Here is a 24359-nt window from a genome sequence, read left to right on the forward strand (position 1 = left end):
TAATTATTTTATATTTAAAAGCTGATAACCAATATATTGGCCGATAAATCTAAATATCATTTTTGAGAGCCTGATTACAAAAACAAAAGTCTCACCATTAAAAGCCATGTACCAAACACTGAACCCAAGGATCAGATCCGTCTGATTCATAAACTTTTAAATTTAAAATTTTTTTTTTTTTTTAATTCACAAATAATGGTTGAAATCTGTTCTCTCGACTTAATTAGGGAGTACTGCAGTGTGGTTCAGTACCGTTTGAATTTTAAAGGTTTCGATTCTCCTTATCGATTACAATTTTTATCAATTCCTAATTTGATTCCAATAAGGTAAAAAAAAACTTGGATATCATCAACATTTATTTTATTGCAAAATATTTCATTGTAGCTGGATAGCATTAACAAAAAATGACAGGCTAAATAACACTTACACAAGGAACTTTTGCCTACGGTTTAAAAATACAATAAAAACAACTAGCCTAACTAATATAAATTTCAAGCATTATTAAAGACATTTTGACTCTGGGACATATTTTTCATATCGCACCCACATCGCAGCCTTTTGCGATTAGCTTATCGCAACGTTTCAAATTTTAATTCGATTTCGATTAATCGTTCAGCCCTAAAGGCCATTGCACACTGAGTCCGAAATTCGCATGCAAAATTTTCGCACGTAAAAAAAAAAATTCGACCTCCTGTTATGTCAATCACGCTTGCACACTGTCTACGAAACTTTCGTCCGTAATAAAAAAATTCGGATCGTGTTCGATTTTCTGCATTTTTCGCATCCACAGCCAGCTTATTGAGAGGTTTTTTGACAATTCAGAGCCACCGTACAAGCGAACGACAAAATCCAGAATTGCGTCTGACAAGTATTTATTATTTGGGTACAAAATATATTGTGTATACAGTTGTTCTGTCTGCCCAGCGCTTCCGCTGGCCGTGTGTGTGTGTCCATGTCCATACCTTAGACATACTGCCATTCTGTTCACGGAAATTGGTGTTCTTCTTTTTAATATGTGGCTCCAGTATCGCTAGCAAAGCATCAAACTGTTCCACTGACATTCTGAGGTAAATTTTGAATCGCTCGGGATAATTTTGCAACTTCTTGATAAGGAGCTGAAACTCTCGGCGAAATCTTAGGATTGGATGGACCCAATATTTCCTCTTTCTTTTTCTCCTTTTAAGAAGACAGAGGGCAACAAAATCATCCACACTGCTTTACGAATCCATTTAGTATTTTTTGTGTTTTTTTCCGCAAAGGTTTAATAAATACGCATCGGACTCAGTGTGCAAGGTTTCTATGCGTGACGAATTTTTAGGCTGACGAACACGAAAAAACGTGACTCAGTGTGCAATGGCCTTAACTGTAGTGATATTTTTATGGAAGCTCAAAAGCTGTGGTCCCTGAATCTTTACTTTTGTGTTCCTGTTTTGGAAGGACACGAGCGTGAGTGAATGATGCATGAAACACATGCCGTTCTGTTCCCACAGTGCTCCATGCCGTCCTGCGCCGTGGCCTTCCACGTGACCTGTGCGTTTGACAATGGACTAGAGATGCGCACCACTCTGGCAGAGAACGACGAGGTGCGCTTTAAATCTTTTTGTCTGGAGCACAGCTCGAACAGCGGCGCGAGTGCAGAACCGCGCCTGGATCTTCCCGGGATGCTTGCGGACCGTCTGAAGCAGGAGCAAGCCGAACGGGAGAAAGCCAGCCACCGCAAGCAGAAGCTGCAAGAGCTTGAAGACGAGTTCTACAGATTAGTGGATCCCAAGGATGTTGCGGAAAGCCTTTCACTGCCGGATGCTCACGTGGACTTCCTCTTCCAGTACTGGAAGCTGCGACGAAAGGCCAACTTGAACCAGCCGCTGGTGGTCCTGAAGAGGGACGAGGTGGACAATCTGGCCCAGCAGGAGCAGGACGTTCTGTATCGACGACTCAAGCTCTTCACTCACTTGCGTCAGGATCTGGAGCGGGTGAGTGTAGCATCTCAATAATCTATAATGATCGTTTCAAAAATGTTTCCAGAAAATTGAGTCACAATTTTTGATTAGTTGATTTAATTATAGAATATCGAATAGGTTGTGCGAAATTATTGTCCCAAAAAAGAAATCCCCATGTTTTCGGTGCTGATGCGTTGGTGGCGTGCTCATGTAACCAGAGGGTGACGCTACCAATATCGCACCTAACAGCTGTCACAAAGAACCGGCAAAAATGATGATTATGAATGTGTCAGATATATTAAATACATTTTAATTGTTTATTAAAGGGGTCATCGGATGCAAAATTCACTTTTATATGGTGTTTGCATATAAATGTGTCTTTTCGGTGTGTGGATAGCCTAGAAATCTAGACGCACCCTAGCGGCAGCAAATGTAATTTTGCAGCCAGTGTTGTCTAGCAACTCGCCGTTGGCTTGCGAGCTGGAAAAACCAGACTCTAGTCTGGCCAATCACATAAATATCAATATTCAAAAACCTTTAGAAACTCACAATAACCTGTGCACCATTAGACTGACTATGAGTTAATATTGAATTTCGAGCTGGTGTGTTAAGAAAGAAAATTTCTGTATTCAGTGCTCATCATCATATATTAGTTTGTAATCTTGATGCTGCTGAATGTAGGCCTAGTATCTGCACTACTGCTTTAAGTAGGGAAGTATATCCGGGGAAACTTTTACAAAAGAAATACACACAAAAACAAATGCATGTCTCTTTGTAGTCTCGCGAAGCTGTTTTATCAGCAGCATCCACAACAACAACAAAAATTTTGAACTTGAAAAATGTTTTCGCACAAGTGCACTTGCTAAATGAAGGCGGATTATATGAAATGGATCAATCAAAAAACGTTGTTTATTAACGAGCTGTAGTCACGCATTGACAGAAACGCAGTTCAAGTTAACGCCATGGGTCATACGGTGCACTGCATACTGAATCTGGTCCTCCTGGCTAGCCTATATAAAGATCATTAAGTAAGCAGAAATGTGAAATTTACATTAGCATATTAGAGGAAGACGCTGATATCTCGATTGAATTGATGCTTGAAGAATGCACTTCCACAGCAGCCACGAGTAACAGCAGATAGACTAGCGGGGAATGTTTTCTATGCAGAATTTGATTTGACGACAGTCACGAGACCGATTGCTCGATCCAATCACGTTGATGGATAAAAATTTTTTTTTAAAACAAGCATGTAACGAGTAATAACCACAACCGGAAGGAAAATAGCGGAGTAAAAGTACCGATACATCTCTTAAAATGTACTCAAGTAAAAGAAAAATGACACAATTTTTAAACTACTCAAAAAGTACCATTTCTAAAATAGACTACTTAATTACAGTAACTTGAGTATTTGTGATTCGTTACTTCACACCCCTGGTCGCCTTACGTAAATATATAGCACTATTGACACTTCAGAGTGATGAAATGCATGAATGAGAATATAAAGAGATGTTAAAAAGTGTTAAGCAGTGTTAAGCAGTGAAAGAACTGACTGACACACAGCGTAAGCGCAGAAAGCCTCGTCTCTCCGCATTCGATCGTGAACTCAGTTCTCTTTCACATCTTATTGCGCTTGAATGGTCGAATAAACACGCAACTATGTGAGAATGTCCATCGTATGGAGTATTCATGTAAACAGTCGGTTATGTCTCAAGTGAAAGTAAAACCGTGTGTAAATCGGATGTGCATCAGTATATTGGATCCGTGCGTTTAGTCTTAAAGTGACGGCGGCCTAATAAACCTGCTGCTGTTTGTCATGAATGTGAATAACTCAAAAGAGAAAATGACTTACCGCTCTTGACTGAATAACTTTTTTTTTAGCTTTGATAAGAATATTTAAATTTATGTACCTTAAAAACTTAATTTGTTTAATCCATATTTTTTGTTATATTGTATTTGTCCTATTGTTTGTAATTTGCTTCTTTTTGCTTATTTTTAAATAACAGAAATGAGATCAAATAACACAAAAGTACTATTTGGAGATATCGTTATCGTGAAATAAAATATCTTATATTGTGAAATAAGTATTTGTCCATATCACACACCCCTAATTGCATAATAACGATATATGTCACAATATCAATCAATTATTATTACTATTCTTTGAAAAATCACATTTTTGAGAGCCTAACATATGACTCTTTAAATGTTGCACACTCGTCAGAAGTGATGGCAATTTACGTTTGATATGGGTTTTAGAATTCATTGTGGCAAAATACTTTTACATCTTTGTATAAAAATATCCATCTTCATTTATAGACATGTGTCATTATTTCCATTATATAAACCTGTTTCAGTCTCCATTCAACCAAGTCCAGTGACCCAGCTTGGAAGATCTTCTTCCTTCCAGAGTACTTTTAGAGTTAAAGGCACGCAAACATTGGAAAAACAATATTTTTGGCACTCAGACAGGTATATTCTATGCAAATGTGTTGAAAAAAACATTATCTGTTGTTCAGATATCCCTATGTAAAATAAAAAAGTATTAGCTGTATGCAAAGTGACCCACATTTGGTTTTTAGCCAATAAAAATGGGTATATAATTTACCAATTTACTCATGGAGCCGTATTGGGATCTCCATATCTCTAGGATTTAACCATCTAAGGCCTTAAAAACATGGAAACCAAAAGAATAGTTTGTTAAAAAGCTAAATCGAAAAGGATATTAGTATATCTGTATTACTTCTGGAGTTACAGGCATGCAAACGGGGGGAAAATAACACAAAGTGCTTTTCCCCATTTTTGAACTGTCACCATTGGCATTTAATGAAACAAAGATTGATAAAGTCAACAGACTTCACTAATAGACCTGCCAATCTCTGTGTAAAAATATAATAATAATAATGATGCTGCCGTCTTTCTAAAGTCATTTTTAAACCCTGTTATTTGGCTTAATCTCAGGTGAAAATTTGTCATTTTGAACCTCAACTACAAAACAGTGGATTACTGAGTAAATATACATCTGTGACATTTAATATTTTATCTTTCTTCACCATTTATGTTTGTCTTTCTTCAGAAATTTGAGCTAGGGAAGTTTCTGAAATTTGTTTGATTTGACATGAAATGACGCTACAGTGTTTACAGGAATATACTAGCTTTCATACTGTATCGTCATCATGAAAACCTCTTTGTCGGGGTTAATGTTCAGCTTGTTCAGGTGTGTTTGATAATGGTTGAGCTAAACAATGGCCCTCCTGAACCAAAGTTGGCCAACCCTTTTCTACAGTAAAGGTGCTCATCTATTATTGATTATGAAGGTTAGTCACTGATTAGGTTAGTGAGTTAAATACATTGGCAGAACTGTGGTAGGACTTTCCCACCTATACTATGAATAATGAATACTTTGAGCGTGTGTTTAATTCCATTGTCTCACCATAGAAGCGCATCTGGGTGGAGCAGATGTTTTATTAAGGTTTATAAAACGTGATGCATGACGAAGAATACATCGTTTGTAGAAACATTTGGAAAATATTGTTCATATTTGGAGTCATTGTAGGCAAAAAATTGCACATGAGCAAAGGCGCTGAATGTGACAAACTGAGTGAGATGTAAAGTGGGCATTATCAGCGAGGTCTTACAGAAACATGCTAACTCCTAACCATAGCTATTTTAGTGACTGGTGTGTTTTCTTTCAGGTCAGAAACTTGTGCTACATGGTCACACGCAGAGAGAGGATCAAACACTCTTTATGCAACTTGCAGGAGAAGATCTTTTCCTTGCAGATCCAGCTCTTAGAGAAGGACCTGGCTGGAGGTATGGAAACTCTTCACAACAATCTCATGTTATTCTTTTAATATTTTGATCTATCGGTTTTAATTGATAGCACAATATCTGAGCTGGAAATGAAGCAAAGTGAGAAGATTATGAGAGCTTTAAGCAGTGTTTGGGAGTCAAGTTCATTTATGGCTAAAATAGGGTTCAAAATTACCCTTCAAAAATGTATTATTTTAACTTTTTAAGAAAGAAGGTGCTCAAACTACGGCTGGTCGATTAACGATATCGAGATAGCGATACTTTATGTTGACTTCAATGATAAGCTCTGGGCATTTTACTCTAAATGGATTAACCTACCAGTCTATCACACATCAGAAATAAATGTGACAACATCCAGTCAGTCTCCAAAGAGCCGATGAGGGAAACAAACTTGTGTTACCCTCCAAAGCTGAGGAAATTGTTGAAAAAAAGGTAAGAATGCATTACACAACGTGATTTTGCGGAAACAGGAGATGAAGATCATTTGAAAAATCTCTTAAATTGTGTTTTTTGAACTTCTTTTAACGTGTTTTTATAATGCCGTGTCATGCATGCGACGCGACGAAAGACGCGAAACACATCCATCTAGCACGTTTACTTAGAAAACCAGTGGAAAAGTAGCGCAGTAGAATGCAAAAACGCGTTCTGTGTGATCCGGCCTGCAAAATATGTCGACGGACGGTTGGAAAACACAACATTTTCCTTCACCTGAAATGATACTATCCCACTGACAACACCAAGAGTAGGAGAATGCGGTCCCTTGTTAATCTAGTGAATGGTTTACAAAGTTTAGATTTTGCCAGGGTTCCCGTGGGGCATTAAAAAATCTTGAAAGTCTCAAATTAGAATCCCATGATTTTAACGCCATCAAAAAGTCATAAATATATGCTTTTAGGCCGCATTCACACTGCATGGTTCAAGTGACCCAATTCAGATTTCTTTTTTCCCTCCCATGTGACACAGATCAGATACACCCCTCGAACGTGTAAGCAGGAAAAAAGCACATGGATTTCGATATTCTCAGATCCGGTTTTAGGCCTTATTTATATGTGGAAATAAATCTGATATGAATGGGATATGTGCATGTGTAAGTGGACAGATCGGATATTCCCCTGTCAATGCGAGTCGTACGTCATTAAAAAAGTGACTTTTTTTAAACATTTCGTGGCACAGATATATCTACAACAAATTAGACATCTCTAGTTGACTAGCAGAGTATTCATTTTGTTCGTTTGTGTTTAATAAGAGGTGCTGAAATGTGTTGCTTTTGAATCAGTCGACTCGTGCACTGTCCTGTCGTGGAGACTCTGTTCGTTCCTGTGAAATCACAAAATAAAATGCACACAAACATCTCCCTGCTCTTGATGTACAATCTCTGATGAACACATTTGGTTTTAATGATGAAACACACATATACAAGGGCAGATTCGAACCCAGAAGCTCTAACATGCCAAAGAAAGGTTCTTCCACGAGACCATTAGTACACACTAATGGTGCGTTCACACCGGACGCGAATAGCGCGTCAGGCGCGAGTGATTTCAATGTTAAGTCAATGCAAAGACGCGTTACGCGCGTAAAAAATTCCTGCGGCACGAATGAGGCGTAGGGCGCGGCGCGGTAGACGCGAATTCGCCTCATTCGCGCGTCAAGTTCGCGAATTAAGCGTATGGCGCGTTAAGCGCGTTACGCGCGAATGATTTAGTTAGTGCTATTTGTGCATTCACGCGTTTGACGCGAATTCGCGTCTGCCGCCCGAGTTGAAAAATCTGAACTTCTGCGTCAATTCGCGCCGCATTAACCAATCCGGAGCCTAGCTGCATGCTGCTGTCATGTGGTGAAGTATCTGGAGGCTTCAATAAATTATTTTGTAATATGACTGGTTCTAATGCACAACAAAGCAAATATTTATCACATAAAACTTGATTTAAATATATGAGACATATTCATTTTGTATTGAATGCTATTTATTCCATATCTAGATATATGAAATATTATTATAATGTAAAGACAACCAACATACTGCATAAGTTCGTGTCTGGACAGTGTTGTTCGAGAGAGAGAGAAAAATCACAGGACAGATTAATCACTTTTGGAGGCTGGCTCCATTTATCATCAAAACAAAAATAAATGACAGATTAGGTAGATGAGGGCGAGGGTGATCCTCGCTCCGATGCGGGACAACAGGTCATCAAGCTGGGTGCGGGACAGGCGGAAGTACCGCTGAAAGCCGCCGTCATCCAGGCGCAGCTCCTGGAGCGAGACAATGGTGAAACTCGCCACACTGGGTTTGCCTTCGAAGGGTGGACATTTGTTTATGTCCTTCGAAGGGTCTGATGGACACAAATACGGTGACGATTACCCCTACGCCGCCGTTCTGCTCTCCAGAGCAAATACAGAGGGGTGACTCTACGATGAATGCTCGATCAACATAAAAAAGATGGCCTCCAATGGGTTTCGATTCTGACGCGCGTAAATTTCGCTTGAAACTTTAATTTTTACGCGCGTCAGTTTCACTCTTGACACGCGAATTAACACAAAGTGGTCAAGTGTCAGACTAGGCGCGGTAGACGTGAATTTGACGCGCTATTCGCGTCCGGTGTGAACGCACAGTAACACTAATAGTGGATCCGTGTACATAGTCACTGTCTTGAAGAATTTGTACTATATAATGTTTTTGATATAAAGATTAAAAAATTGCATTAAAAATGTTTCTATGAATTCCATGTCAATGAATTAAACACAATGTACTATTGAAACTGATTTCTTGATATCATAATGTTGTTTTTTTGCTAGTTTCGTTAAGTATGGTGTAAAGGCAGATATCAGATATGGGTCACTTTTAAAAGAAGATGTAAGCGTGTCGTCCAAAAAAATCAGATATAGCCAAAAAATCTGAATTTGGGCATGAATTAATTGCAGTGTAAATGCGGTTTTCGGCTGGGTAGCACCAAGTCTTGGGTAGTAGCCAGTTTGCAACTTGACTGTGTTACACATGTCTTTTTTATGATGTAGTCTGTCACAGTGTGCACCTCACTCACGAGATGGTTGGAAACAACTAATGACACCAGTGCTTTTTTTAGATTACTTTTCCATCAACCGGTTAATATTTGCAACTTAGCATGTGTGCTACGTCAAAAAGGCATCAGCACTCCGATGTAAACAACCCAATACTGATGAAAAGCACATGGCGGAACGAGTGAATGAAAATGCATGTTCGCTCTCTGACAGTAGGTGGCGCTGATGGAACAGCAGAAGTGCAGCCTTTACCCTAGTAACCCCATAAACAAAGCAGCTGCGCTACTTTCTGTCTCTGAACAGTATTCAAAATTTAAAAAGTATTTGTCTGTCTTCGAGGCCAAGTCATATATTCGTGAAAAAGGCTGCCGTTTCCAAGGAAAACGAAATATTTGTATTTACCATGAATGGCGTCAGCGGCAGCGCTAATCTGCATTCCACAGCGCGAGGAAGCCGCGGGAAAATAAGTCACGCATTGAATCAATGCCATTGGTCTCTATTAAGTGAAGCATCAGCTTGAGCGTTACAAATGCAATGCATGCATCAGCTGAGCCTTGAAAAGTGGAGCTCAAAGTTTAAAAATAATTAACACCTTGTTTCATTACATCTATCTTTTAATGAATCAGCGTTTTTGAACGTGTTCGTTGAATGAACGGTTTAATGACTCACTCAAAAACAGTCCGTTGCCGTAACGATGCGTTGAGTGACAGTTTTCTGTGCGCAGAGACGCTGTTTAGTTTCGGTTCTATTGGTTATTGAAAATGTCCTTGTTTTTGTGCATGCTGACCTCATCACAACACTTATTTATATAGCAACAAATAAATATAAATAAATAAATGGTAAAATAAAACCGCATATCGCGCTATTGAGCCCCTCAAAATTACGGCAAGGGATATTCCTTCACCGCGACTACCCTAGTTTGCATATGCACTGACGTGATCACTTGCATTTTTTCCTAATACCAGCGAAAAAAACTCTGGTTTTCTGGAAAAAACTCTGGAAAAAACAATAAAATAATTTCTGGTCATACAGATAAGATAATTTGAAACTGTAAAGGGTCTATTTTTATTTGTGTACTCTCACAATAACAACAAAACGTTATGCTTTTTTAAAATAAAGAAAACGAACAGGGTGTGCTTTCTGCTGTCTCAGTCTCCATGACATTCTTTCTGAAATGCGTCACAAATATTAAATGCGAATACTTGCCGCACAGACACGAGAAATGCTTGTAATGACAACAAATATTATCAGTTTATGTAATCCATATGAACCCAACAAGAGATACAGTTTCTCAAGTCTCTGCTCATTATTATTAATGTGGCCACACCCACTCGCAGCGCACCTCATTCATACGGTAATCGTCCACACGAACCTGTAAACGCCCCGTCACCTCAGTACACAAAGCATCAAGCTTCATCAGATTTCTTCTGCTTTTCATCGAGTTTGGAAGAAGACGCGCTGTGAGGAATAAGCCTTGAATTTACCTCAGAAGAAGAAGAATGCTATGCGGCGCGCGGCTTGATTCAGCGGAGGATATCTTTTCTGACGAGTAAGTGATTCATTTTCACATTAGTTAGCGTGCTATTTTTACATAAACTTTAACACATTTTACTATTTTCCTTTTTATTTTATCGCCAGATTGAAATGTGTGAAATCGAGTGAAACTTTGAAATGTCAAATATAAGCAACCTAATGACCTATAAAGCGTTTTTGCTCTATAATGTTAAACATAATACGATATAAAATTAATTTGTTTACACTGTAATATGATGAATGTTAAAGGCAAAGAATGTTTTCTGTGAAATACTGTTTGCATACACACGTTTATAACGTGATAATAATAACTTAATTTCTAAAATATAAAATGACATACTGTATGTATGATAATAAATACAAAGCATGCGTGCCTCTATGACTACAAAAATCATGTTTTTCTTATGAGTGGGTAATATTAATAGTGATTACTAATGCAATAATATAGTTTCTCCTAATATCGGCATGCTCACACGCCTTTTTTCTTTCTTTTTCTTTTTTTTTTAATACAGGGACCAGATAGACACTACTGATGAGTCCTGCAGACTCATTATATTCACACAAGTCTCTTCCAACTGTTTTTCTATGACAGCGCTGTACCAACATCAGCAAGTTTTTCTACTAAATTGAACTAGTATTTTACATGAACATGGTGAATCACTGACTACTGATGGTGGGGCAGTTTTTTTTCTTTCTTCAGTGCAAAAGAAGCAGCAGACACATTGGAAATACCAGGTAATAGTTTACTTGTACCTTCAGTCAAACAGGAACAAAGGTGTTTGACAGTTCAAGCGTCTATGTTTAGATTAGTGTGTTAAACAATGTGTCTTTGAACTTCATTGTGTATTGATTATGTTGTGTTGAAATAAACTACAAACAAGGGAAAACCCATTCTTTTAATCTTCTCACCTTCTTTCTTTGGTTCCTCATGGTCACTTTTACCTTGATTGGACCATTAGGGGAGGGTCTTTGTCTTCCCAGTCGTGAATCACATCGATTCATGGCCATCGACACTCCCTCGTGACACAAAAACTATCTTAAAAAATTTAAATCAATATATTGTTAAATCTCTAGGCTACAAGATCCAGTTCTCAAAAGTCTCGTTAAGTATGTGTTTTATGAATACAGTGTCATCAGACTTGAGCCAAGAAATGAGCACACATGTCAGGGCATTTCTTCAGGTCTTAAAAAAAAGTCTAACATTTTTTTTATTTATTTTTTTTATTTGCAGCAATCCTGTTTGCACTTTTTACTCAAATTTCTACCTCTAAATCATTTCAGACATGTAAATCCAGTCCTTAGCTAATATTTTTAAACTTTATTTGATCTTAATAGTGAACTTTTTGTACAGGTTATAGAGCTGGACAATTAATCATTAAAAGATTGCGATTTCAATTAAAACACCCACATGCTGGCCGCATGCACACTTTAAAGTTTCAGGACTGACACTATTCTGACCAAAGTAATATTACAGCAAAAAAAACTTATATTCAAGAATTTTGACTAATGCAGTCAACGGAGACGTCGTGTTTTGTTTATGCTTGTGAAGGCTGCTTCACTGAGCGCTTTCTTGCAGTGTTGCCATGTCCACTAATTATAAGTGTTTTTGGGCTTGTTTAAGCTTGCCTCATAAAGCTCATGAGGAGGTGCGGGTCATGATATTTTGGTATTATTTTCATCAAAGCATTTTGATTTATTTTGCTTTTTTATGGGCTTGTTGTTGGCTTTTTCTAGCAAGATCTGGCAACACGTAGTTCTTCCCCTGTGATTTTCTTGCACCGCGCATACAGAAGAGAGAAACATCTCTGATGCTGGTTGAAATACCTCATTAATAACTAGTTTATCAGTTTAGTTCTGTACACACTGCCTAGGATTTTTGTGAATGCGATTGTCACTAAATGCATTTGTCATTCGGATGTAGAATGTGGTGGTCACTTCTTTAAATTACTGAACTGTGTGTGTACAGAACAGACTAAAAGGTGAACTGACAACCGGATTTAGTTTGGAAGTAAGTAATTTAGAGTGTAAGTAATGGAAAACAAGTTTATAGTTCTGACATATATGCATACTAATGTCTACAGTGGCCATCAGAATAGATTAAATCACCTTTAAAAGCAACTTAATGCTTCAAATAAAGATTGTATCATTACACCAGTAGGTGGCGACAAGTGACTGTTAAAAATTTGGGTCCCACTTTATATTAAGTGGCTTTAAGTACTCTGCACTTACATTGAAATTAATAATTTGATACAATGGACTTATTGTGTACATACATGTTTTTACATTGTCTTTATATTTTGAAAATACCTGCATGTAATTACAGCTGCAATTAATGTATGTAATTACATTTCTAATTACACAGCTGACCCTTCCCTTACACCTTAACCCAACCTTAAACCGACCCATACCACCACACCTGTCCCTAACCTTACCCGTATCACACACACCTGACCCTAACCTTACCCGTATCACACACACCTGACCCTAACCGTACCCGTATCACACCTCAATAGCAGCAAAAGTGTTTCACAATACAATATGAACACAATAAGTACATTGTACTTATTTTTCGATGTAAGTAAATAGAACTTAAAGCCACTTATTAAAAGGTGGGACCAAAATTTGTTTGTCATTGAATTATTCATTCAAGAGATCTGTTCAAAAATGCAGCTCCATCCAGTAATTAAACGAGTGTCTTTGAGTCATTGAACCATTCACTCACACCAATTTAAAAAAAAATAATAATAATGTCGTTATTCTAATTATGTTAATAGCCTATATTAAAAAATTTAATTAATGAACCTTCAGGTATCTCCAGGCTTCAGTCATTGTCAGGATACTTTTCAGGCTGGCAGCATTATAAAATTATACATCGTGATAAATATTACTATCGATCAATATGGAAACAAATATTTTTTGCCATATTGCCCTGCCCTAGCTCAAACTAAATATTTAATCCGTTTTATTTTCTATACTTTGTCTATGAGGTTTGCCATTTTTCCAACCCTGTTACCAGATTTATGTGATTTTGTTGCTTTATAGCAATAAACATACAATTGGGGAAATGTATAAAATTTATCAAATAAAAACAGCCACAAATGGTAATTATTGGAGTCCAATTATTATTATTGTAGGAATCAATTGCCATAGTCAAACAGTTTTTACAAACACACCCTTTTGGCCCTGTTTACAGCTGGTATTAAAATGTATTTTGGTAGATCGGATCACAAGTGGACGACACTAAATGCAGGTGTAAACGTGGTCTAAAACTTTTTGAGCTTGTCCACTTTTCAACTCCCTCTGGAAGTGGTGAAAGTGGAGAAGCTTAAAGCGTTTTAGAGTTCGTATTTTGTGTTCAAACAGCCACAAAAGACCATTTACTGACCTAATGAGTAAACATTACGGGATTTAAACTATCGGCTGAAGATCCAAGTTTGGTTTGAATGAAAAACATACCAAACTCAATGTTCTCTCACCATTCATGATTTCTCACACACACTCACAGCGTTCGGCTGGTCTTGCGGCTGTCAGATGATGCATACTAAATTTCAGGAGCATTTATGGATGATACATACCAAATTTCATACAAGTTTAGACAAACAGCCCAGGATGAGTTTTTCTGTCTTGCAGAAATGTTAATCCCTATGACTGTCTGGTTTGGGGGCATTGGAGGATTCAGAGCAAAAGGGCATTGCTTATTTCTGCCTGTACTCTTCTGTATTAATTAGAGAAAATGTCCGTTAGCTTACTTTAGTGGCACCCTGTGGCCAATCCTCACAATATTTGATTTACAGCCTCATGTAAGACAGTTTAAGTTATTAGCTGCTGAAATTTGCTTGGCTGCTTGTGGTCTTTTTTCTCTCTTTTTTTCAATTGGTATTGTAGGCATAAAGATACGCAAAGTAAGGTAAAAGCACAAAGCAGGAGACAAAATGGTGCTAAAAATAAACAGTTTCCTGAATAATCTGTTAAACATCTGTCTTTGTCTTAAGTCTTATAATATGAAAATTACTGCTTTACAACATCATCATGTGATGTTAAAAACCTTGAGATGGAGACTCTCTTATCTAGAGATTCTCTTATCTTGTTAGGAGACCACACGGCATATAACAATATTAAACAGAAACGGAAAAGCAGTATCAAAAATGAAAAACAACAGGTACTGTATATGAATATATATTGAAGTAATATGAAAAAGATAAACAACATAATTTAAGTACGTTTTTGCTTTTTTAGCGGCGTGTTGGGGTTCCGGTCTAGGAAAGTATAATTTTGCTGTAGTATAATTTTCAGGAAATAAGCACCGGATTCGGGACAACAGCTTAGATTTCGGGACTGTCCCGAATTTTTCGGCATGTCTGGTCACCCTAAACACAGATTGCATTTGAGATCAACTTTTTATGTTGTGCATCAAAGTACATAATTCTTAATAATAATTGCATTCATGGAAAACTGCATGTAAATAGATGTGAAGAGGTTTGCTTATGATGTAAACATTTTATTTCAGTTGAGTCCCACTCTAATTATTACAAATATTCATATCATTGGTGCACATGTAAACAGACAAACCCTCTTGACAACATCACATTCGAGCAACTATCATTAACTGGTGCAGACATTTACTGCAGTGAGATATGGAAGCATTGCATGGCATTTGGTGGCTGATTCTGCTTGTGTGCATGAATCAGGGGTTGTTTTCCTGGTGGATTTTTTTAGGAATACCTGGATATTCCTGGTGACTTGCCTAGAAACAGCCCAAGCTGTCAGGGCTAGTTCTAAAGAGTAGTTTTTATAAACGAGTAATCAAGGTTTCTTGCAATTATTGGAAGGAGAGAGTGCAGCAAAAGATTTCCTTACATTCACAGGAAAAAACTCTTTCTGCCTTACAACAGTGGACAAACAAACTTGATGCAGTATATTTCATACTATATTTTCCATAAATAATTGAAATTTTTTAAAGGTCCCATATTATGCAAAATTCACTTTTGCATGCTGTTTGGACATAAATGTGTGTTGGCAGTGTGTGTACACAACCACCCAATAGTGATAAAAATCCACTCACTCCTTTTTAATTATCAGCAGTGTCTCCCAACGACCTGTTTTCAGAATGCTGTTTTAGTGACGTCACTAAGTACAGGCCCCGCCCACGAGTGTTGACAGACACTGCCGTTCTAACATAGACCCGCCCTGATCGAGTTCAGAGCTGCTGCACTGACGAGAATGTCTCCCAGCGTTGTAGGTGTTGTGTGGCTGGATGTATTAATCCACACAGCTCTCTCTATTTACTCCCGAAATCTGAGGCAGCCGCTGAAGACGAGCTTAATCTTTTGTGTTATGTACAATAAACTTTATTAAACTCATCAGTATATTTTTGATCATCATTCGGACCTGGTCCGAAACAGCAGACTTGTAGGCTATTAATAGTGGATACATGCAGATGACAAATATGTTATGACCGTAATTGAACTACTAAACTATACCTGTTCAATCTCTATACAGCACTCTGACTCTGTAGGCATTATTGTCCGACTCCGGGTCGAAATGAACACCGTTACTGAGAGTTTCTGATATTATTATCATCATTCTGTGAGATGAAATTGTCCTGAGACTGAGCGCGAGCTCTTGAAGCTCCGCCCCCTGTGCCGTGCTCACTTGCATTTAAAGGGCACACACTAAAACAGCGCGTTTTTCTGAGCACCAAAAAATGACAATTTAAACATGCTGTAAAAAATGATCTGTTGGGTATTTTGAGCTAAAACTTCACATACACACTCTGGGGACATCAGAGACTTATTTTACATCTTGTGAAAAAGGGGCATAATAGGGGACCTTTAAATAAGTGAATTAGCAGGTAAGAAATCTGGCTGGCAGTGTTAGGTATCTTGCTAGTCAATGTAGACTATAGGGAAAGTTAACCGTTTCAGCCCGTACCATCAAAATCTCAGTCTGACCAGGAAACTAAAGTTGGCAGCCCAGGTTTCAGTTAGATACTCAAAAATATCAGCATTACAGTGTCATGTTCCTAAAAAATCATACCCAAAGATATCTACTGATGAGAAAATTATTCACCAATATATGATTTCATGACAATAAAATTGCCATGCCTTTCACATTAGTCTTTACACGTTAAAGGTTTCATTCATTAAGTACATACTTTAGTTTAATCTCTGACAATGCATTTTCATAATGTCACACACTGGCTAGACTTGATAATCCAAACTAAGGCTTGAAGCAAGAATTGAATAGACATTAGGAACGATACACAGAAACACCAGCACAAAACTTTAACACAAGACAAAGAATAGAAGACAACTGAGGGTTTATATACATAAGATGATGAGTAACAGGTGAGACTAATCAATGAAACAATGAATAACTATGGCGACTAAGAGTCCTTGAAATCAGAGACATAGGGAATTGTGACACATAATTGCTCTTTTACAAGTATGAATATGTGCACTTTTCACATGTTTTAATCAGATATGAACGCAGTGTTGTGCAAAATGCGTAAATCATGTTGTGATTAAGCTATTTCAGTTACAATGGACTAAAACATGGACAATGAATAACTGAAATATAAAACAAACTAAATATTGTATTTCACTCATTATAATATTATTAATCCAGGAGATCAGCGTTTTCACGTTTTACTGTAAATTTTGAAATGATGAAATATTTGGTGTAAAATTTGTTTTGTCAACTAAAATTTGTATAGACTAATATTAGACACAATTTTATTTAGTAAAATTGTCTAATATGAAATGAACACTGACTAAATTTAAAGAATATATATTTTTAAAGAAGTTTAAAATGAAATGCACTTGTTGACAGCCAGGTTTGTTCTTTTGCAATGAGCAATAAAACAGATTTGTAGTTATGCCTCACTCCCTCTTGTGGACTGTTGATGTAAAGTCTGGTGTTCTCTGATCTTTTCATCTAACTCAGTGCTTCTCAAACCTGTTCTGGAGACACGGCACTACATATTGCATGCAGTGGTGTAGTCCTAACAATCCTTAGAAATAATACGCAAACAGCCCTAGGAAAGAAGTAAGCATAAGGCGTGTGTGTGTGACCCTGACTGCACTGATCGCATATCTTCCTTTTGTCCTGAATTCAGGGACCGGTTGCATAGCCGCTAAGACTAGTCTTACGAGTTAGACATGCATTTTTTTTCTTTAAGACCGTTCATTGCTTTTTTTAAGTCAGTTACATAAAAACGTAGATTAGCCTAATTTGATACCGAAAAGTAAGACTGGCTGCCCCAGGCTAACTGCTAGTGGGTCACACTAGAACTTTAGACAGTGTCTTGACATAATAGCTGAGCTGATGATGTAAACCAGGCGTGTTAGATGTTAGATTAGGGATACACTTAGTGTTTGGTGACAGGTTTGAGATTTAGAAGCACTGGATGTATAATTTGGGTGTGTATCAATCAGATCCCTAAAAAGTCCCACAATGCACTGTGAAAACCAGGGCTCACTATGTTCTCTCAGCGGAAGTTCTGAAGCGTGAAACTTGAGTCACGTGAGCCAGCTCACTGCACATAGCGAAACGTGATAGATGTTCTTAAAAATACAAACCATTATTTAATTATATTTCTGCATAGACATTCGTCGCTAGACAGGTAATGAACATAATCTAGCTAGGGTTGGGTATTGTTTAAATTTTAATGATTTCGATTTCGCTTATAGATTACAGTTCTTATCGATTTCTAATTTCGATTCCAATGAGGTAAAAAAAAAAAAACTTAGATATCATTCACATTTAGTCTTATTGCAAAATATTTAATTGTAGCTGAATATCATGAACAAAAATCAACAGCTAAAGAACACTTTTTGTCTTTTGTTGTTTGATTAGTGTCATTATAGAGACGGCAGCAGGAATATTAGGCTGCTGTCACTTTAAGAGCTGCATAATATAGTTACACACGCCTGTAGCACTGAAAAAACAGCGCGGAATTTTAATTTTATAACAAGTATCCGATTCCTGACCAAGTATTCGATTCCCAACCCTAAATCTAGCTAACATTTATCATTTATTAATGGCTGAAATGTTGCACGTATATGTAACAAGCAAATTATTTATCATAATGTGCTTTAAATAACATTACAAGTAAAATATCAGAAAGATATAAACTCTGCGTTGATGTTGTCCCAATGTGTCGTGAGCCAGCGTCCTTTACTCTCCTCACCAATGCCCCAATTCATGAACACGATATACTGATTCACGAGCTCGAAGCTGATTGAGACGCACCCTTTTTCATATTTAAGTGAAAATGTCTAATTAATTTTCTCAGCACTGCCGTGGAAGATTAATTGCTCATTTTAAGTGTATTGCATACTCTGTTTTCTGCACTTCATAGAGAAAAATCTAAGAGGGGAGAAGATTCACCGCAATGGAGTCAGGGAACGAGCCAAAGAAAGGAGGAAGAGCAGTCCAGAAAAAAAGGACAAATGGAAATCAGAAGACACCTCTCTGTTCACACAGCTGGGTGAGTGTTTAGCCCTCCAGTGTCCTCGTCTGTGCAGACTTCTGCTCTCTGAGATGAGCAGCTGTTGGAGATGTGAACGGCCAGTTCAATTAGATTCAAAAACTTTTTTCTAAAGAAAATCAGAATGATTCAGTTCGACCAGCAGTAAAATTCAGTTGCGCTTTTAAAATGCATTTTATGGTTCTTAAAATTCCCCTGTAGTCAATAATTTTATCACCAAAATTACATATTTTAAAAAAGAAAAATCTTCAAGCCTTAAAATATATTGAATGTAACTCTACACTCTTGCCTCATTTAGTATAAGCTGTTCTATGAATATGCAAATGAGTTGGTATATCATAATGTATTCTCTTGAAAATTATTTATTGTCAAATGTGTGTAATCTCCTCTTAGGAATTTCACTTATTAAAAAATACTTGGCAATGGTGTTCAGAGGTGTGAAGTCCAGGTTCAGAAAGTAAAATTCCTCCTCAGTATTTTGTTCCAGTCACCTGGATTTGCTAATTAGCAGTTCCCTTTCGTAGTCACTCCGAGTGGTGTGACGGCGATCTGCAGCGAGCTCACAGTGCCTGCTGATCTGTGCAGTGATCTGCCAGTGTGTGTGTGTCTCCCTGTGCACTTCAACATTGCGGAGTTTTTTTCTCCTCTCATAAAAGAGCTTGCACGCGGCACGTCTTTTTAAAGACGGCTCGCCCGTGCATTTCTGGTTGCAGCGGACTGGTATCGGACACTGATGGGCACGAGCGCTGTCTAGTGTGTTTGGGCTCTGATCATGCTTGAACAGCGCTCGTGGATGACTCATGTTCTCTCTGGGAACGTGATCATCGCGTCATATATAGGTCGAGACTCGGTGAACTCGCAAGAGTGAGAGTCCCCTCATCCACTACCCGATCTTCGGCTGGTGGACAGGGTGACCTGAGGGTGTTGGTCTGGAACAAGGCGCAGACTCTGTGTCCACGCCCCAGCCCCCCCTCTTTAATGACGGTGCCCGCTAGCGAACTGATGATTCCACGAGTCTAACCTCGGGTGGCCCGTGTGTTTTCATTTGAAGCTACAGAGGATGATGCTGTGTTTGTAGCAGCATCACTAGGTGGGCTTGATTCTTCTGGAAATGACGACTCGTCACAGCTGCCACCCTCTGGTGTGCATTCGGCTGTGCCTGAGTCTGATCCGGAGATGACGGCCATGCTTTCCCGGGACGATTGGTTTTGGGTGAGGCCGCCGACGCGTCCACGGCAAACCCCAATATCTTTCCTCCCGGACGTGCATGATGAGATCACGGGTTCCCTCGTTGGTCTCATCCGCCTTTCCTCCCCTCAGGGGCCGCTGCCCATGGGTACACTGGGGTTCCCCCGGTTGAACGCTCTGTTGCTATGCTACTATGTCCTCAGAGTGCTCCCCGGCGCTATCCTAAGCACCCGTCCAAAGCCTGTAGTTCTTTTCGTCTACACTAATCTGTGGCGAAATCCTATAGTGCCACAGGACAGGCAGCTGCCTCACTGCATCCCATGACCGTTCTGCTGGTCTACCTGACCCAGATGCTCATGGACATGCAGGAGGGCGGGACTGACCCGAGGCTCTTCAGTGAGCTGCACGCCGCCACTGACCTTGCTCTCCGAGCAACAAAAGTGGCCGTTCGCTCTCGGAGTCAGGTGATGTTCACCAGTCTGGGGCTGACCGGTCTGATGTGCACGATGTCGGGCGGACCCGTCTGCTCGACACCCCCATCTCCCAGGTCGGCCTCTTCGGCGGTGCCGTTGAGTGCTTCTGCCCAACAGTTCTCAACCGCCCGTGAGCAGATTGAGGTTATTCTGCCCGACGGCCCCACCGTCAGCTCAGACCCCTCAGTCTGCCCACCGCCGAAGGCTCCCTCCCACGGCTCCAACCCCGCCCGTTTCCGGGCCTGGCTCTGGAAGACCGTAGGGGGGATGCCACAGCCCTCTCCAGCCCCGCCACCCGCTAAACGCCGGTTAAGCGGCACTTTTGAGATGGGCTGCTCAGAGATGAGACTCAGTTCTTTCCAGGAGTTGGTAGCAGGGCCACTCCTTTCCCCGGTGGAGGGCTGGGGAAGAATCCTTATTCAGAAAGAACTGACTCTTTCGTCTCTGAGCATACAGAGTTCTCGGATGACACAGAACGCCGCCCACAAGCCGTGCTCTCCTCGTCCCCCTCTGTCCCGAGGCGGTTGACACGGCGTGCCATCCACCGACCGCTTCGCCCTGTCCCCCTCTGTCGCCAGACCCCTGGCAGAGCAGACCCCCGTGGAACGCTGGACCTTCCCTGGTCTCCTTGTTCGCATGACCCCGCTGGTTCAGTTCTGGCAGCTTGGTTAGAGCTCCCAGCCTGTCCCGCTGGGTCGCCGGAACTATAAGGCTCGGCTATGCGATTCAGTTCGCAAGGTCTCCTCCCCGCTTCAGGGGAGTTCGCTTCACTATGGTCGGTGGCAATGCCCCTATCATGAGAGCGGAGGTTGCTACCCTGCTGGCGAAGGGTGCAATCGAGACTGTCCCTCCAGCCGAGATGAAGTCACGGTTTTACAGCCCGTACTTCATTGTCCCCAAGAAGACCGGTGGGTTACGGCCGATCCTGGATCTGCGCGTCTTGAACCGCTCCCTTCACAGGCTGCCGTTCAAGATGCTCAAGGCCAAACACATTTTCGAATGCGTGCGGCCACAGGATTGGTTTGCAGCGTTAGACCTGAAGGACGCCTACTTTCATGTCTCCCTTTTACCTCGACACAGACCGTTTCTCCGGTTTGCTTTCGAGGGGCAGGCATACCAGTACGCGTTCTCCCATTCGGGTTGGCTCTGTCTCCTTGCGAAAGTCGTCGAGGCAGCCCTTGTTCCCCTACGCGAACACGGGGTTCGCATCCTGAATTACCTCGACGACTGGCTAATATTGGCTCACTCTCGAGATCAGGGTTGCGAACACAGAGACTTAGTGCTCCGGCACCTAGCCCGTCTGGGCCTTCGGGTCAACTGGGAGAAGAGCAAACTCTGCCCCGTGCAGAGGATCTCTTTTCTCGGTATGGAGATCGACTCGGTCGCTATGGCCGCGTAGCTTACGAGCGAGTGCTCCACTCACTGCTGACTTGTCTTCGACAGTTCGATGGCAAGAGTGCGGTCCCACTGAAATTGTTTCAGAGGCTCCTGGGGCAAATGGCTTCTGCAGCCGCGGCAACGCCGCTCGGATTGCTTCATATGAGACCGCTTCAGCTGTGGCTTCGTGATCGAGTCCCGAGGTGGGCATGGCATCATGGCACGCTCCGAGTTCCAGTAACTCCGACCTGCCGTCAGTCCTTCACCCCGTGGTGGAACCTCAGTTTCTACGGACCGGTGTTCCCCTAGAACCTGTTTCCAGGCATGTTGTGTCTCCACAGATGCCTCTTCCACGGGCTGGGGCGCCATGTGCAACAGACATGCTGCCGCGGGCTCCTGGACAGGACCCCAGCGCCTTCTGCATGTCAATTGCCTCGAGTTGCTGGCAGTACGCCTTGCCCTGCACCGTTTTCGCACGTTGCTCAAGGGTCAACACGTACTAGTCCGTTCAGACAATACCGCGACTGTAGCGTACATCAACCGTCAGGGTGGTCTACGCTCCCGCCGTATGTCGCAACTCGCACGCCACCTCCTCTTATGGAGTCAGAAGCACCTGAGGTCCCTTCGTGCTATCTATTTTCCGGGAGATCGGAACTTTGCAGCTGACGAGCTGTCACGGTTTCGGCCCGTTCCCGGCGAATGGCGACTCCATCCCCAGTCGGTCCAGCTATCTGGGACCAGTTCGGGGACGCACAGATAGACCTGTTTGCCTCCCACGACTCATCCCATTGCGCCCTGTATTACTCCCTGTCCGAGGGCACACTCGGCACGGATGCACTGGCGCACAGCTGGCCGCGGGGCCTACGCAAATATGCGTTTCCCCCAGTGAGCCTTCTCTGCACTGACCTTGTGCAAGATCAAGGAGGACGAGGAGAAGGTCATTCTGGTTGCGCCATTCTGGCCCACCCAGACCTGGTTCTCCGAACTGATACTCCTTGCGACAGCACCTCTTTGGCCAATTCCTCTGAGGAAGGATCTCCTTTCTCAGAGATGGGGCACCCTCTGGCACCCTCGACGGTTTGAGTACCCTGCCACCAGCGGTGGCGGCTACCATCACTTCCGCTAGAGCATCGTCCACGAGACATGTCTATGCGTTGAAGTGGAACCTCTTCGTCAACTGGTGCTCTTCTCGCAGAGAAGACCCCAGGAGATGCCCGATCACTGTCGTGCTTTCCTTCCTGCAAGATGGGCTGGAGCGAAGGCTGTCTCCCTCCACCCTGAACGTGTATGTGGCCGCTATCGCCGCTTATCACGAAGCAGTTGAAGGTAAGTCTCTGGGGGAAGCACGACCTGATCGTCAGGTTCCTGAGAGGAGCTAGGAGACTGAATCCTCCTCGCCCTCCTCTCTTTCCCTCTTGGGACCTCTCTGTGGTGTTAAATGCCTTGCAGAGGCCTCCCTTTGAGCCTCTGCAATCAGTTGAGCTTAAATTCCTGTCTATAAAGACAGCGCTCCTGGTTGCATTGGCCTCCATCAAGAGGGTAGGGGACCTGCACGCATTCTCCGTTGACGAAGCGTGCCTGGAATTCGGGCCCGGTCACTCCCACGTGATCCTGAGACCCCGGCCTGGATATGTGCCCAAGGTTCCCACCACTCCCTTCCGGGACCAGGTGGTGAACCTGCAAGCGCTGCCCCGGGAGGAGGCAGACCCAGCCTTGGCACTGCTCTGTCCAGTACGCACTCTCCGTGCCTACGTAGACAGGACGCAGTGTTTCAGGAACTCAGACCAGCTCTTTGTCTGTTATGGTGGGAGACTGAAGGGAAAGGCTCTCTCAAAGCAGAGGTTGTCCCACTGGATAGTGGACGCCATTGCTTTGGCTTACCAACAGCAAGGCCGACCGTGCCCCCTTGGTGTGACAGCCCACTCCACCCGGAATGTGGCTTCCTCTTGGGCTCTAGCGCATGGCGCCTCGCTGGCAGACATCTGTAGAGCTGCAGGCTGGGCGACACCCAACACATTCGCCAGATTTTATAATCTCCGAGTGGAGCCTGTGTCCTCTCGTGTACTCGCTTCAGTCAGCTAGTACTGGACCCGTTCAGGTGTCTTCGCTTGCTCGCCATTCCACTCCACGGACTGGATAGGTGCGATTATTCCTTAGGTGTGCCTTCCTCTCTGAAGCCCTGAGTTCCTCCAGCACTGTTGACGCTGGCGCCAGGGTCTATTGCCTGAGCGTCGGCTAGGTGCCTCCGTGTGCATGGTTCCTCCCTGAGTGTGTATTTCCACTGTAAGCCTCCTTGAGCATGTGTCTTTCCCTTGGCAAGGCACCTTGCCACTCCTGGAGTTGAAAGTTGCCACCCCTCGGGCTGGTCACTCCAGTATTCCTCCATATGAAGCCCTCCGGCCATATGTGTTTCTTAAGTCCTCCCTACGGGTAGGCATGCTGCGGCATATCTCCTCTGAGATATGCTTCCCAGTGTACCTTGGTATTCCTGTGTTAAGTAGGACTCCTTCGTCCGTGCCAGTATCACGACAG

The 24359-nt window shown here is 41.6% G+C and overlaps 1 protein-coding gene across 3 annotated transcripts in view; it reads left to right on the plus strand.

Moving 5' to 3' along the window:
* The window catches only part of jade2 (jade family PHD finger 2), a 71534-nt gene that overhangs the window by 42576 nt on the left and 4599 nt on the right, over positions 1 to 24359 (plus strand). For 2 of the 3 annotated variants that reach the window (XM_077224805.1, XM_077224804.1), the window contains exons 9-11: positions 1491 to 1973; positions 5633 to 5750; positions 18661 to 18789. In XM_077224805.1, the coding sequence (XP_077080920.1) occupies positions 1491 to 1973; positions 5633 to 5750; positions 18661 to 18789 (730 nt within the window). Of the gene's footprint in view, positions 1 to 1490; positions 1974 to 5632; positions 5751 to 10810; positions 11034 to 18660; positions 18790 to 24359 lie in introns of those variants that run through there. The other variant, XM_077224806.1, reaches the window with a different exon arrangement.

Source organism: Siphateles boraxobius, unplaced genomic scaffold (assembly GCF_051911475.1).
Source record: "Siphateles boraxobius isolate OS27281-9 unplaced genomic scaffold, OSU_SipBor_1 92, whole genome shotgun sequence".
Taxonomy (NCBI): Eukaryota; Metazoa; Chordata; class Actinopteri; order Cypriniformes; family Leuciscidae; genus Siphateles; species Siphateles boraxobius.